The 17,131-nt window shown below is 46.6% G+C and overlaps 1 protein-coding gene across 1 annotated transcript; it reads right to left on the bottom strand.

Moving 5' to 3' along the window:
- Nucleotides 1-14,708: 14,708 nt before the first annotated feature.
- Nucleotides 14,709-17,040, bottom strand: LOC120764366 (translocon-associated protein subunit beta-like). The gene is made up of 4 exons (XM_058423754.1): nucleotides 17,033-17,040; nucleotides 16,433-16,540; nucleotides 16,199-16,277; nucleotides 14,709-15,046 (listed from the first exon to the last, which is right to left on the bottom strand). Exons 1-4 carry the CDS (start codon nucleotides 17,038-17,040, stop codon nucleotides 14,936-14,938), a joined length of 306 nt encoding a protein of 101 aa, XP_058279737.1. The 3' UTR covers nucleotides 14,709-14,935.
- Nucleotides 17,041-17,131: the final 91 nt, after the last annotated feature.

The raw sequence follows: 17,131 nt of genomic DNA, 5'->3' as shown, positions 1-17,131 counted from the left end.
AGGAGCCCCTGATCATCTGGCTGGTGTCCGGTGGAGTCCTGTCGGTTCTGATTCTCCACTGCCAGGGGCAGCAAGGTGATCCAGGCAAGGCCTTATGGCCACCCCAGCTCAGTCACTATAATGTCCCCTGCCCTGGTTTAGGGCAAATTTGGGAGGAAACCTTTGAATGGGGCCCCTCCAGAAAGCAAACCCAAGTGGTCCCTCCCCCAACTGGTCTGGAAAAAACTTCCTTAGAGGAAAGTGGAAAAAACCTGTTTATTCAACAAGCAAAGTGTCCACAAGCATTAAAAAAATAATAATATTAAACAAGAAAACCTCTTTCTGTCCTAGAGAGAGATGGTAAAATTGAGAAAGTCCTTGCCGTGGGTTGTAGGTCAGCTCACCCAGTCTCTTACCAGTCCCTCCAGCACTGGAAAATGTCATCCTGGGTCCCAGTGGGCTGCAGGCGTGAGCTCTGGGTGTTTTTCTGTGTTTTTCAGTCCAGAACAGGTTTAAACAGTTCCAAGAAAAAGAAAAGAAAAGAAAAAAAAACAAAAACAAAAACAAAAAACACCAAACCAAAACAAAAAACCCAAACAAACAAACAAACAAACCCAAACAACAACAACAACAACAACAACAACAACAAAAGTCCAGGGAAATTCTCTGCCTCATCTAGCTAAAAACTAACTAAAAAAGCAAAGAAGAGCTCTCTCTCGCTGTCTGTCCGCACTCAACACAGTCCAGGAGCAAAATGTAGAGGAGCAAGAGCGGTTTCTGCAAACAAACTGTGTGCTTCTTATTTCCCTCCTTTCGCTCTAGGAACCAGTCTTAAAGGAGTAGAACTTAATATCCACCATAAACAGAACAGACAATTGGGTATACAAGCATCACAAAGTCACCCCAGGACATCACCAAAGTGGGTTCTTTCCCACAGAGTGCCAGGAACTGATCCACACCCAGAGTTGGGAAATTTGTTTCTCCTGTGTCTGTGTGGAGATGGGTGCTGGGTAGTGAATCCTCAGGTGCCAAGTCACGCGCTTTGATACACTTCAAAGGGCAACAGGTCCACGTTTCCCATAAACACCACAATCTAAAGCTGTGAATAAACTATGGGTAAGGTATGGATCATCTGCAGCCCTGGGCTGCAACTTCCTTTGTCTCTTCTCAGAGATCCAGCACACGAGTATTTACTGCACATGCCCTCTGGGGAAGGGCATCAGAACCTTCTTTCAAGTTCATGGGGAGATGGAGATAGCTGCCAGCTGCCATTCTTAGAGCTTTGGACCATGAAGTGACGTCATTTGCAGAGCAATGTGAGAGTTGGAAAAGGAAGTCAGGACTTTACATGATGCAAAGACAATCACACAGGATCTAATTATACTTCAGCACAGTGGTGCTATGAGCATCAATGTAGTGTAGAATGACTGTGGAACAGCAATATGTGGTGGCATATATTGCTCACAAACAAAGGCACAGATATGGGAAAAAAAAGATTTTGATTTCCCACTCATATTCACAGGATCCTGAGGAGTGGGGTGGAAATATCTTGAGTGAGTCCTCAGACTCCAAGGTTAACCTTTCGTCAGATTTAGCAGAAAGGGAGGTGGTAGAAGCACAACTCCTCACACAAATGGAGGGGCAAAGGGATCTGCTAGATGGAGGGGTGTACTTATACTCCAAAATGGAATTTTTTTGAGATGTATCAGCAGAAGAGAGGAGAAGACAAACTGATATGGATTTTGTGAGCTTGGAATAGTGGGGCTGTGCCTATCCACTCATTAATTGGTGAAAAAATTTAAGCTCTATAGGCAGTAAGGATCAGATATACCGGGGATGTGTTCAGTGACAAAGTATCAGGAGTCCTGTTTGACAGGATATTGCCACCCCGATGCTGTATCAACGGCTGTGTGCAGCAGTTTTAACAGCATATGCTGTTAAATTAGCGCCATCCCTCCAAAGCTGAAGTTCAAGGCAGAAGGTTTTCATTTCCTACAGCAGATGGGGATGGCTCACGCTTTCATGACAGGATCTAGTCTGGATGTGGATGTGCTAAAAGTATCAAAATATAGCTTTTGAGAGGGGTGCCTGTATAATTGAAGACCTTGATTACACCAGTCGTCACAGCACTACTAGTAATATAGGTGTCCTAGCAAATACCTTAGGGGAAATTGGGACTCTAATTTCAGAATCAGCTGTGCGGGTGGTGAATGAAAATTATCTGGCAAAACTGAAGACTTACCTCATGTGTGATGAGGAAACAAATGTTGAATGGTCTGGTGCGAGTCATTGTCCAATGATCAGAAATAAATAGGATCTTAACAGCAAAAATGTTTTATCATGGACAGAAGTAAATGCCTAGGCAAAAAATTCTTCTCTTTCAATCCCTGTCGCCTCACACCAAGACACTATCCAGCAAATGCTATAACGGTAGAAATGGACCAGGAAGAAAGTTGTCTGTCAATGGACAAAAAACCAAGAAGAAGCCTCTGATGCCTGCAAAAATATTTTGATTGAGCAAGCCAAATTACACACTCCTAGAAAAGGAAATCCTTTTGAAATGAAAGTAACATTCTAGGCAATAAAGTCTTATGGGGGTTTTGGCAGACAACTGGGCTGAAAAGTCAGAAAAAAATCTCTAGGATTTTGGTCCAAGGCATTACAAGGCTCTGCTATACATTATAACCCAATGGAAAAATTAACTAAAACTGCAATTTGGGCATTGCAAGAAACAGAAAGAATTACAGGCTGAAATACTGTGACTGTACCTCCAGTATAAAACATGGTGAGGACTGAAATTCTTCCAGATGGTGTCTCTTCCAAAATGTTAGAATAAGTGGATTTGTTTACATCAATGGATTCTGTGCTGGGACTGCAACAAAATAATCTAGAAATGACCATTTATGTAACAACCCCCGACAATGCAGTATGGTTCTGTACTCAGTGTTCTCCCCTTCTACATCCTCTGTTAGTATAATATTCTCAAGTTCCTGTATTTTAGGCATCTTTGATAATTTCCTGTGCCTTATTTAGGGGGGATAGGACTGGAACTCTGTTATTGGTGTCACAAACCAAACATAAAATCGAAGTTCAATCTATAAAAGCACAATTCACAGCCCTTCAATCTCTGCAGGCAATTATCCCACATCAAGTTCCTGAGCCCGGAGCAATATTATCTGGAGGAACTGGGGCAAAACTGTATGTATTACTGGACAGAGATGGCAATCCTATTTTCCTCCCTTATCACAAGCTGGTTCCTTGTGCAGGGTAGGCCACAAAGCAAACACACACCTTGAATACATTTCTGCAAGCATAATATGTAAAACCTTGTGTGTAGATTTTTACTGTAACTAATCTATTATTATTCTTTCAGGGCAGTGACTATGGAGCAGCTAGCATGTACCTTCATGGGAGGTTTAACTTGGACATCCAGGGCAGCTTGCCTTAAATTCAAGATCAACTGCTCTATACTGAGTAACTTTATAACACTGATTACTGATGAACTACCTCCCTCTTTGTCACAGGCAGGATGGGAGCTTCAGGCAAAATTTATTAGCGAAGCCCTCACCTTGTGTCATGAGGTGCAGAAATGATGCCCTGGCTTCCTAAACTCCTTCTCATAGAGGAGTCTGGGTGCAGCTAAATCCAATCCCAGATGTGGTCAAAGGTTTATGTCTAAAGGATCATACAGGTGATAACCTGTAAAGGTGCAACCCTACTTTTATACAACTTTGTCTTGCAGGATTAAGGATGGCCAACCAAATATATTTATATAAATATAATAGATTGTTTTTAAAATTCTATTACAATGCAATACAATACAATATAATACAATACTCATAATGCTTAGACAAAAATACCTTAGTCAGAATTATGTAGTACACAGGACAGGTAGCTGTAACTTCTAGCATAATGCTCTATTTTTGAACCAATATTGAAGCAATTTCATTAAAGTTAGAAAAACCCCTGATTTTTAAGAAGAGATCGATGTTCCTCACCTCTATCAGGAATTGTGGGCAAGTTTCTTTTGCTGAGCCTCAAGGTGTAACCTTGAGGGGCATCCTTACTCATGGGAAAGGTCTTCACACACACCTCAGGGGGGTGTGCTAGAAGTTCTCACTGTAGAAATGTGGGACTGGCATTTTATAACGTGACTGTCAGTCACATTCATTTTTAGATTATGCATTGCTAGGCTTACTTAGCAAAATATACTTTGCTGATGAAAAAGGTGTGATCAGCTCTTTGGTTTCTTCTGCTCGACACTTCTGCCTTTAACCTCCATATCAGGGCCTGCACATCCCTGCTGCCTCTGGACTCAGGCAGGGAGCACCTGTCATATCCTCATGTACTCTGTACTTTCTTTCTTGGCTACATCAACCATCACGTTTCTCTGGATCCCAGAGTAGAAAGCTGAAGGCAATTGTTTCCACACAGGGCTGAGTTAGGAACATGTATCAGCAAAAGTAGCTGTAGCAGATCTTCCTGCTTACAACTGATACCTTGAATTTGGCAGGCAGCCAAGTGACGGCCACACTCCTCTTGCAGCATTTACAACTGCACTGCACAGAGAACCATGGTCCTCCACGGGTTCCTTCCTCGCTTTATGTAACATCACATGTTTTCATTCTCCCAGAGGGTGAAATGTCTACCTACTCCTCATACAGAACAATGAGCCAGCACAGGAGCCATCGAGCGCACTGCTTCTGTCAAATCACACCTGTGCCATGAACTTTCCTTCTCAGGTCTATGTACCATCGCATTCTGCCTCTCTTGTAGTCCAATTCTAAACCAAAAAGTTTTCAGCTGCATCTCGCACAGATAAATGTGTGCTAGGAAAAGAAGCTTTCTTCAACCTTGCCCCTTATGTGTGGAAACTTGTATTCGCTCTACAAGAGGCAACAAATTATGGTGTTTTTAATATCCTGAGGGAATTCAACATTCTCAAAAAGTGATGTGTCAGACCTGAAGTGGGAGAAGGAGGTGTAAGGCTGGGAAAAATCACCCTCTCCTGTTCTCCCAGTAGGCTGGTTGCAATCATTATTAAACCCCCTGAAGCAGCATCCCAGACCAGGACAGGCAAACAACAATGAATACACATCCAAAATGATCTTTGTTGCCACTGATGTTGCTTCTCCATAAACTGATATCACGAAGTGCATCCACAAAGCAATCTTGGTTTCTCTCTCTCTCTCTCCCTGATCTGAAAAAGGATGATCCATCATGGTGGGCAAATGGCTCCACAAATACGGACACATATACAAAGTTAGGTGCCACACCCACATGACTAGACCCAAAAGCACAGTGACCAGGGAGTTCTGTACCTAATACACAAATGTTTCAGACAATATTGTTATTTTGTCACTTTCTCTCTCAAGCCCCTTTAGTTGTGCGCCAAATTTGTCTTAGTTTAAGAGTGTTTACAAGGTGGAGCCTGGGAAACATGCTACCTCTCCTTTAGTTTTAAGCACTCCCCTTTCAACAGAAGGAGACAAATGTGAAAAGATAAAAGTGAAAAATAATAACAGTTTACTAAAAACAAAGCATCAATTAATAAGGAAACAGCAGTAACCAAAAATACAAAGTCTCTAAAGCAAAGACTTAAACAGTCCCGCAGAAAAAGCAAAACCAAAATGTCAGAGAAGTCCCTCTCCCAAGACAGGGCTGCCACACCGACTGCATGGCCCAAGGAGAAAGACAATGTGACAGGGAAGCCCCTTCCCCCAGTATGACAGCCTCTGTAGGAAACCAGGGGACAAAGACAAGAGGGAGAAGTCCACTTCTTCTGGCAATGTGGTGGAGAGGGGGAAGAAAGGAAAAACAATGCAGAAAAAGAACTTCCAGGTCCTGCTTGCCCCCCCCCAAAAACAACCAACGTGAAACAGGGACAAAAGTAAAACCTGGAAGAACCCTTTTCTTGTCAAGCTTAGGAGATGGGTGAGCAGGGCAGTGCAAGGCAACAGAGTGGAGGAAGGGCAAAGGAAGAACGTTGAGGAGTCCGTAAAGAAATGCAAGGTTGAGGTATGCATGGGAAGGCAAATCAAAGGAGGGGTAAACCTTGCATGAGAAGGCCAGGAATGCAAGTAGTGGACAGGTCAAAGGGGGAAGGCTGTGCAAGGTAGTGCAAGGCTGTCGGGGGCTTTCCCCGTTTTTCAGATGGTTTCAGGGTCCTTTGCTCCCCTGCACAGCTCCGAGCCATGCTGAAGGAAGAGATGGAGTTCTCAGATTTAGATTTTTCAAGGTTGCATACTTCGTTTATTGTTTCTTATCTTACAATTTTCTCGGAGTCCGACAAGATGTTCGCAGCTGCATGGACTCCTCACGTCTCCCCCCGAGCTGGGTTGTCCCTATCTTTTATACTAATTGCTACATATTTCTTGTTTACTATTTCTTACCAATGTCTATCACTATTACTAAAAAGGTCATCTTTACTTTGACCCAATCCTCACTAACTACTTTGTGCCGCGTCAATGCAGAAATGAAGTGAGGGAAGGAGAAGGAGAAGAAGAAGGAGACAATGCCCCAGATTCTCCATCTTGTTCCCATTCACTTCAATGCTAGGAATCTAGAATTACTATTTTTTTCACCCTGTGATAAGCTAAACTACTATTTTTCGCACTCTTGTGGCCTGTAAACCTTCTCTCAGTGTAGGAAGTTTTTCCCATGGACTGAGATCAAAGCCAGAGTCTCTCTGAGCTCTGGGCTGGGGTCCCAGACCCCCCTGCCCAGGTCCCTGACCTTCCAGGGCAACCAAAGGAATGCCCTGGACTCCAACACAAGGCAAGTAAGGGGTTGGGTTTACAAGGCAAAGCAAGCGAGAAGTACATCCAAGGATTGCTCCCAGACAAAGGCTTCTAGGACAGACTGGTCTGCCTGGCATTAATCTTTTCTGGGCTTCCTCTCATCTGCATCTGAAACACCGGGGCTACATGCTTTACCTCCTATGGAACTGTCATTCTCATCCAAGAGCTCATGGCTGAAATTTTGATTTCACCTCCAAAATGCAATATAGCCATGATCCGGCTGGCCTTGGCCTCCCCTGGACTCTTTCTCCTCTACACCTGAAACTTTGGGCCTATGTGATTTCCTTCCAAAGCAGGGCATTTCAGCCTCCCACAAGGGAGGTGATTATCTATTGTTTCTTAACCAGTCAGATAACTCAAGCAGGACAATCTGTCCTGCAGGGAATTATTCTGGCACCATGGGTTTAACAGTGGTCTGGCATCTCCCAACTGCCAGTAAACATCTGGATACCTAAGTCAGACTTTTGACTGACAGACACCTCATTTTACATACTCTAAAAACCACTCCAAACTTTCACAAGGCAGAAATATTACATACATTTCCATGGAAATGTGTGGAGTTTCTCTTGTGAGTAAGGACACCTGCTTCACCGTTACTTCCCAGGGGTTAAGTGAAGGAATCTGTGTACATTATTGTAATTTTGGTTGTGAGTTACATTTGCCTCCTAATCAATACTATTTCTTTTGCTAGCTTTAATATAGTTACCTTGATATAGTGCACTGTTCTATGTTATGCTATAATCTACTAGTAGGTCTTTAGTTTTCTACTGTGTAATAAATAATTCTGATTAGGATCTTTCATCTGTTGTCTCTTGTCTGGTTAATAAACAACTAATTTTTATAAATAGATCTGATTTGCCATCATTAGAACTTGAAGTCCAGAGTGATCCCTTAAATTTAAACTGTTACCAATATCCGAGGCTAAGGCAGGGCTTGTCTGAAGCTTCCACTCTTCACCTTCCTATGGTGTAATTATCATTCAGGAGCCCATAGCTGAAATTGGATTCCACCTCCAAAATTCCGCACATCCAAGGACTGCTCCCAGACAAAAGCTAGATTCATTCTCTGGGAGGTAACCACCCCCGAAATTTTGATTCCACCTCCAAAATTCATTATGCCCAAGAATTACTCCTAGACAAAAGGAGCAAGGACAGAAAGATCTTCCTGTGGGGCCTGGGGTGCAGTTTTCAGTGCTTGGCTTTCCCCACTGGGCATTCCTTCCTCCCCTAAGTGCAGAAGATACCAAAACCAATGGAGTCGATACCATTCGAGTCCAACCAAGCCGAGGGAGAGCACAGCTGGTACCAAAAGGGTATCATCAGGTGGGTGGCAGGAAGAGGCAGTGAAGTGCCAAAACTGACCTATGCAAACGCTGCTGTCACCAAAAAGGAGCAGGGAAACTGATACTTCAGGTTGGAGATCACTAGACAATTCCAGCAACCCTGCCATATGCCATTAGAATTACTCCATAAGGCCCTGACATCTCAGGGTTTTTTAGTTCCAGGGTGGAAGAGTTGAGCCAAGAGAATCTCATCATCATCTTGTCTTTGTCCTCCTGGGCCACATGAGCTGCTAAGGGAAGCAGCAGCCATTTTATCTTTGTTACAAGGGGGCTACTTAACACCTTGGGTTTTGCTGGTTAAAACATTTTCCTTTATTTTGTACATTTTTTTTTTTTCCATCGCGCATGTCTCATTCATTGCTTTGTGATTTCATTTTTAAATAAATTCTTATTTTTAAGTCATTATCTCTGATTTATTGTCCCTCACTTGATGGCAGGTAGGGAAGGACAGCGGCTTGTTTGGAGTTTAGCCCCTCGTTGGTTATTGAAACCAACAGAGACACCTTTTGGGGGTGGAAGTCCCCTGTGACCCCCTCATCCTCCTCACACCTGCTCTTCCACTGCATTATTGCCCACCCCAGACTCTGACATTTGGATGTCCCAACAGACATAATCTCACCTCAATCTCCCAAAGAGGCACAAAACAAGGGAAACAGCTCTGACCAGCAGATAATTATTTTTAACAGTGCCATTCAAAATGGATAAACTCCCTCCCCTGCAAAAAAGGACAGCTCCAGTCCTTGCACTGCTGCTGCACACCACACTTGGCCAAGTCAATAAAACTGGAACTGAAGTGTAAAACTTTAGAGAGTAAAATAAAGAACAAATCTCAGTAATTCACTTTGTCCTGAGGAGTGTGTGTAGTTTTACACACCCAGTAAAGATATTTCTATGACAGAAGTCTTTGATTGTCCTTTTGCATTAACTGAACTTGCACAGCTGTAAACTGGTACCAATAAATTTTCCATCCCCAAAATACTGAGTTTTACCCTGACTGGGGGTTTTTGTGTTACAGAATTAGGAGGGACATCTGGCCAGTTGCACTGCCCAAGAGAGATGCTGCTGGGACACACACCATTGGAAGTGAGACCATTTATGTGGGAGCAATGCCAACAACTTTTGGAAGATGTGCTGCACTGGGGTTTCTTTCCAACCAAAGTCAAAACTACACACTGGAGGGCAGTGGTCCCTGATCCCTCAGTGGAGCTTTTAGAGGGTGGAGGGGTCTGAAGAAGCTGCATCAGCTAATCAGGCACCATTCCTGCAGCTTGCAGGTTACACTCCATCATCTGCAAGAAAGCTCCCCAGAGTCAGAATCACACTGGACACCACAGAGGTCTCCTACATCAACCCTCAAAAGCTCCACAGCCTTCTGCTCACCTGCTCTGATAGGATGCAGCAGCCACCATTGCTTGTGACACCAAAGTTACCAAAAGACAGAAAATTACCACTGCACTTATGAGAAATCACCAGCCCTGAGCTCCTCCTTGCCATGGCCCAGCTCAAATACCCATCCAATTCCGAAGGCTGCCCATACAGCACCTGCAAAGCCAATGGTAAATATTTAACACAGACGCCACACGTTCCTCTGCTCTTAAACCACTGACCCAACCAAGAACCACATCACCTTCTTGGAACCCCTTCTAAGTGTGGGCTTCACCCCTCCTTAACCCGTCAGATGTTAGAGCCGGGATTAAATGCTTGAGAGATGCAGTTTTTGTGTTTGTACTCAGATATTTATTAATTCTTATCTGTAGTACAGTCTCACAAGTTGTGAGTTCTAGCTAACAGGTGAAAAATGGCTCTGTCTCTTTCCAAGGTCTTTTATACCCAAATTTCCAATTAACAAAGGACACCTAAATTATTTTTACTTTTAACCCAATAACCAAACACCCATGGTCTGCAATGCAGACTTTTTCACCCAGTTACAATACACTACCCAAACCCATGAAGAAGAAGGTGAAAGAAGAAGTTAGCCTACACCCTAAATCTCCATCTTGCTTTATATATATTACTACAGTCTAAAGCCCTAAATTAAAATTTTATAAGCAGCTAGATAATGTTTCAGGATCATCAGTCCTTGTTCTTGTAGGTGACTTCAACCTGCCAGACATCTGCTGGGAACTTAATACAGCAGAAAAAAAGGCAGCCCAGGAAATTTTTAAAGTGCTTGAAGGACAATGTTTTGTCGCAGCTGGTGGGTGAGCCCACTAGGGGAAGGACCATCTTAGATGTGTTGTTTGAAAATAGAGATGGGCTGGTGGGAGATGTGGTGGTTGGAGGCCGCTTGGGGCAGAGTGATCATGAAATTATAGAGTTCTCGGTATTTGGTGGAATCAGGAGGAACAGCAATAAGACTCCTACATTGGACTTCTGGAGGGCAGACTTTGGCCTGTTTAGGAGACTTATTCAGAGCATTCCTTGGGAAGCAGACCTTAAAAACAAAGGAGTTCAGGAAAGGTGAGAGTGCTTCAAAACAAAGATCTTGAGGGCACAGGAACAGACTGCCCCTATGTGCCGAAAGATGAGTCAACGAGGTAAATGTCCAGCCTGGATGGGCAAGGAGGTTTTGGAGGAACTTAGGAATAAAAAGAGGATGTATCATTTTTGGAAGGAGGGTCAGATCTCTCAGGAAGTATTTAAGGGAGCTGCTAGAGCATGTAAGAAAAAAATGAGGGAGGCCAAAGCTCAGTTTGAACTTAAAATGGCGACTTCTGTAAAGGATAATAAAAAATGTTTCTACAAATATATTAATGGTAAAAGGAAGGGTAAGACCAACCTTTGTTCTTTATTGGATGAGAGAGGGAACTTAGTAACTGCAGATGAGGATAAGGCAGAAGTACTTAACGCCTTCTTTGCCTCGGTTTTTAGTGGGAAGACGACTTGCCTTCAGGACAACTGTTCTCTTGGATCGGCTGATGGTGTGAGGATCCCTGCATTATCCAAGACGAGGCAGTCAAAGAACTGCTGAGATGCTTGGATATTCATAAATCTATGGGCCCAGATGGGATGCATCCCAGGGTGATGAGGCAGCTGGCAGATGACCTTGCGAAGCCGCTCTCCATCATTTACCAACAGTCCTGGCTCACTGGCGAGGTTCCAGATGACTGGAAACTGGCCAATGTGACACCCATTCACAAAAAGGGTGGGAGGGAGGATCCTGGCAATTGTAGACCAGTCAGCCTGACCTCAGTACCTGGCAAGATAATGGAACAGTTTATACTGAGTGTCATCACGCAGAATTTGCAGGATGGCCAGGGTCTCAGGCCAAGCCAGCACAGGTTTAGGAGGGGTAGGTCATATTTGACCAACCTGATCTCCTTTTATGACCAGGTGACCCACCTGGTGGATGCAGGGAAGGCTGTGGATATTGTCTATTTGGATTTCAGCAAGGCTTTTGACACTGTCTCCCACAGCATATTCCTGGATAAGCTGGCAGCCCGTGGCTTGGACAGGAGCACTCTTAGCTGGGTTAGGAACTGGATGGATGGCCGGGCCCAGAGAGTGGTGGTGAACGGTGCTGCATCCAGCTGATGGCCAGGCACCAGTGGTGTCCCTCAGGGGTCTGTGCTGGGGCCAGTTCTGTTCAATATTTTTATTGATGACATAGATGAAGATATTGAATTTTGATTAGTAAATTTGTGGATGACACTAAGCTGGGAGTGTGTGTCGATCTGTTGGAAGGTAGGAGGGCTCTGCAGAGAGATCTGGAACGGTTGGATGGATGGGCAGAGTCTAATGAGATGAAGTTTAATAAGTCCAAGTGCCGAGTCCTGCACTTTGGCCACAATAACCCCTGCAGTGTTATAGGCTGTGGACGGTGTGGCTGGACAGTGCTCAGGCGGAAAGGGACCTGGGGGTGCTGGTCAGCAGCCGGCTGAACATGAGCCAGCAGTGTGCCCAGGTGGCCAAGAAGGCCAATGGCACCTGGCCTGTATCAGGAATGGTGTGGCCAGCAGGAGCAGGGAGGTCATTCTTCCCCTGTACTCAGCACTGGTGAGGCCACACCTTGAGTATTGTGTCCAGTTCTGGGCCCCTCAGTTTAGGAAGGACGTTGAGACGCTTGAGCGTGTCCGGAGGAGGGCAACAAGGCTGGTGAGGGGCTTGGAACACAAGCCATCTGAAGAACAACTGAGGGAGCTGGGGCTGTTCAGCGTGGAGAAAAGGAGAGTCAGGGGTGCCCTTATCACTCTCTACAACTTCCTGAACGGTGGCTGTAGACAGCTGGGGGTTGGTCTCTTTCTCAAGGCAGCAACTGACAGAAGAAGAGGTCATAGTCTCAAGCTGCATCAAGGGAAATATAGGTTGGATATTAGGAAAAAGGTTTTCATGGAAAGAGTGATAAAGTACTGGAAGAGTCTGCCTGGGGAGGTGGTGGAGTCACCCGCCCTGGATGTGTTTAAAACAAGACTGGATATGGCACTCAATGCCATGATTTAGTTGAGGTGTTAGGTCATGGGTTGAACTCGATAATCTTGAAGGTCTCTTCCAACCGAGACATTCTGTGATTCTGTGATTCTGTGAATTCTAAGTTTTCCACCCTGTGATATTACACAATTCTATTCAAACTACACACCCATAATCCCAGTGCTACCAGTCATCTTTGGAAACCTGTTCCATGGCCTTAGGTCAAATGTAGTGTTCTCTTGAGGGTCAGTGCCTGTTAGCACAGAAAGCCTAAAATTCTCAGCTGCCAGGGTTCCAACAGTCAGAGTCTTCCAGAATACAGTTATGTGGGTGGCAATGGAGCTGTATGATCTCTTCTGGCCTGAAAGCCATCACATACTGACCAGCAGTACCAAGACAGGTGCTTATTGGGGAGGAATGAAACATTTCCCGAAAATGCTTGTCATGGTTAGAAAGACAGGTATCTGCTAGGCACGGGCAGGGTCTCTCTCTCTCTCCCTCCCTCCAAATTATTATAATTTAGAAAATTAAAGGGGCTTTCAGGCAGAGATATGGGGGTAGGAATAACAGTTCTTTACTAGTATGTATAACATGGCAAACAAAGAACTACAGCATTAATAATAAACAGAATCAAGAACCTCGATGGGGCTTTGTTTCACAAAGCCTGGGGCAGTCTGATCTCTTGGGACTTTGAGAAAACCAAGCTGGAACGGCAGAAACTCCCGGGCTGGTGGCTGGAACGGCAGGATGTCCCCGGCAGGCAGGGGGTGCGGGGCTACAGCGTAGCACGAAGAGCAGCGCTGAAGAAGCTGTGACTCCCGGGCAGGGCTGGCCCAGCTCCAGCAGGAGCGAAGGAGCTCAGAATTCCTGGGCACACAAGCAGATGATGGTAGATATCCCAGGACTGGACTTTTCTGGTGACAGTGAGCTCCTCCCACAGCAAGCATCAGTCAGGCTGTCCTCTCTCCAATGCCAAGAGCAAGAGAAATCAAGCTGTGCCCAGCTCTGTCCTCTTTCTGCCCCAAAACTTGGTGATCTTCCCCCTCCAGAGGCCACTTCTTTTGGGTTGGACAAGAATCCATAAGCACCAGCACTTAGTCTCCTAGCAACTTATGGGGAAAAATTCCGTGAGTAAAAAAAAAAAGAACAAACCTAATCCCCAACAATGCTCGTGTTTCACAGAAAAAGGTCTGAGGTTCTAAGAGCCAGGACAGGTGTTGTGTCAGTGTTTCAAGAACAGCCTCCCATGGCTGCAGCAAACCACGCAGAGGGGTGGGATAGGGTGGGAGAGAGCATAGTTAAGTGGCCTCAGTGGCCAAGGGGGATTGGACCTCTGTCTTGCTTTTCACTGTCTGCAGCTTGGAGAACTTCTGCCTGAGGCAGAAGGGAAAAGAAAAAGGCTGTAGAAAGAGATGTTGGCAGAGGCTGCAAGTGGGGACCTCCACTGAAAGGGTTTGAGGCAGCACACACAGCCAGTGAGAGGGCCCGGGTACCTGGATCAGTGTACATGGGCTGTTCGTCTGGGTAGTGTAAGGGGAAAAATATGTACAGAAGAGGGCCCCGGGGCCCTTTTCCCATGAGAGGAAGCTGCCAGAAGAACAAGGGCACAGGGAAGCTCTCAAGGCTTCCCGCAGTGCTGAAAATGCCAGCAGGTTTGTTTTGTTACTGACTGCACCAGGGAGGTCAGGACATGTCCTGATCCACTGTCAGCAGAAACCTGGAGTCTGTCTAGGGGAGGGGGGTAAGGGTAGGTGTAGTTAAGCAGAGCATCCCCAGTGCAGGAAGGGAGAGTTTCCCAGCCTCTGCACCTGATTCTTGAGGAATTGAACCCTGATGCACTCCAGCCTCATTGCCTTACAAGCCCACCATGGACTTGAGCAGGCTGGTGGGCCAGAGAACAGCATCAACAGGGCAAAGCAGCAGCTCTGGCATCCTCTGTCAAATCAGGTCGGAGGCGTCACCAGAGCAAGCTCCGTCCCACAGGGCGGGCAGCACCCGGAGGGGGCCCTGAGATATGACACCTTGCAGAAAACTGACACAGGCAAATGGGAGCTGGAGGCAGCACAGGGGCAGAGCCCACAGACAGGCTGCTCTGGGCACTAACACACTGCTCCTGCTCATATTGCTGCGGCTGCAGAGGAGAGAGGGGTTCCACCTCCAAAACGTGCTGGACAAGGCAGTTTGGGATTTTTGGTTGTTCTTTTTTCTGTTTGCTTGTTCCTCCTTTAGAACACAGAGGACACCTCCTTGCTGCTGCTGCAGCCCCCACATCCTTTGCCCAGAGGGCTGAAGCACAGCCCAGGCAGCACCTCGCAGGGGACGGTGCCATCCCAGCCCAGCCACTGTTCTTGGGGGTTCAGGGTTGTCCTTTCCCAAGCTCTGGGGCGCTGATGGCATTTGACTCTGCTCAGTTCTTTTTGGTCTTGGGGGTGTCGTACTTCCTCTTGCTCGAGTACCAGAGCAGCAGGGGGATCCCGATGGAGGGCAGGGTCATCACGCCAAATGCCGCCCAGTCCAGCTAGAGGGAGAAATTGTCAGAGAAAAGTCAAAACGATCCAGGCCTGAGCAGGAGAGTGAGGGGAGACCTCCCACTGCAGCTTCCTCATGCAGGGAAGCAGACGGGCAAGCTCTGACCTGTGCCCTTGGTGACCAGTGACAGCACTCAGGAGAGTGCCCGCAGCTGTGTCAGGACAGGTTTAGGCTGGACATTAAGAAAAGGCTCTTCTCCCAGAGGATGGTCTCCCAGGCACTGGAAGAGGCTCCCCAGAAAAGTGGTCACAGCACCGAGCTTGACAAGAGCTCAAGGCGTTTGGACAGGGCCGACAGGCGCATGGTTGGGATTCCTGGGGTTGTCCTCTGCAGAGCCAGGAGTTGGACTCCACAACCCCTGTGGGGCCCTTCCAGCCTAGGAGGGTCTAAGATTCTACCCTCACATTTTCTGGCTCAAATCCCACAGTACAGCTCCTTCACAGAGGGAGCTGAGATGGAACCTCAGCTGTTTCTGCAATAGCCCTCTGGAGAACTGACAGGAAAATTAATCCACGAACACCAGAGGCTTATGTCCAAAAAGGAGACAGAGGAGTCCTTTTACTTTATTTGAATAAAGGGAGAGGCCATGGGGCATTTCCCCTGGGGTATCTCAGTTTTTCAGAGGAAGCAGCCTCCTTTTTATCCTAATTTCCCAGCCGCACTTCCCTCTCTCTTTCCCCACTGGCTGACGTACTTGGGAGGTACAGACTTCCCAAAATGCCTAAGATCTCAGATTCTCCTTTTAATGTATACCCCCCCTAATTTTTAATTTTTATGGGATTTATGGGTTTTTCCCCATTGTTGCTTTTATCTTTCAATATTCAATTTCATTTACAAACAAACCTATGGTTTGTTTGGAAAGACAAGTATCTTCTTTTCCATTCATCAATCAGTAGAATCCTTCCCATTGTTTCGCTTATCTCTCAGTGCTAGTTTTATCTACCAGCAGACCCAGGGTTTGTTTGTAAACACAAATCTTGTCGTTCCTCTCAGAACTGACAGGAATTAACTCCAGCTCCTGCTGGAGCTCTCCAGGTGACTTGCAGGGCAAACCACACACACCACATGCAAACAGGAAGCTACCGCACGGGGCTGCAGCTGCCGTGGTGCACTTTTCCATTATCAATTGAAAGGTACTCACAAAGTGAGGGGAGAACCTCCTGTCAAAGTCCCGCTGAGCCAGGATTCCTCCCTGCCCGGGAGCACTAGTGAAGCCAACCTGGAAAAGGCAGGGAGAACACAGGCTTTGCCACCTTTCCTCCTCGCTCCAGAACCGGGCAGGGGGAGAGCACACGGACATGCATCACCCTGACCACACAGCTCCAGGAGCGCGGTCAGGTGTATCTGCAGGGGTCCCATAAATCAACCACTTATCACGACCTGTGCACCCTCCTGTGCCAGGTACGTGATGGTGGCAGAGGTGAAGTTGAAGTACCCAGCCTTGAGAGGCCGTAGAACCACAGTGTGGGACACGTTGCTCGCTCTGGGAGCCGGATGTTAAGGAAAACGGTTCTATTTCATCACAGGAAGAAAAGGGAGGAGAGTGGAAAGAGCAGCCTGGAGCCAGGCGGAAAGCTAGGTGCTGCTGACAGATCTGAGTCCTCTGGGTCACAGACAGCCAGACCCACCTGACAGCCAGACCCAGCTGCTCCCCACATGTGCATGTAAAGGGCAGTTATCAGGGAGGGTCCTGAGGCCCTTCTCCCACCAGAGGCATCCACCTGAGAGGCACAGGAGAGCTCTCAGTACTTTCTGCAGTGCTGGAAACACCAACAGGTTTGTTATGTTTACTGGCTTTGCCCTAGGGAGGCTGGGACGTGTGCTGTTCCGCGGGCAGCAGAAGGCTGCAGCCTTTCTGGAGGGAGTCAAGCAGGTTGTCCTCAGGGCAGGAAGAGAGACTCCGGGGTTCCGTGCACCTGATTCCTGAGGAAATTTGCCCTGCTCCTCCTCCTTCACTCCTCCCTCACTGCTTTACTCCACCATGGACCTGGGCAGAGCAGCTCGTCGTGCCGAGATACACCTGCTGCTGCGCTCCAGAGCCCGACAGAGCCCCGGCCCAGCACCACGGGCCGCG

This window comes from Hirundo rustica, chromosome 29 (assembly GCF_015227805.2).
Source record: "Hirundo rustica isolate bHirRus1 chromosome 29, bHirRus1.pri.v3, whole genome shotgun sequence".
Classification (NCBI taxonomy): domain Eukaryota; kingdom Metazoa; phylum Chordata; class Aves; order Passeriformes; family Hirundinidae; genus Hirundo; species Hirundo rustica.
Note: the sequence above shows the minus strand (reverse complement) of the source record. Positions and strands in the feature narration are given on the sequence as shown.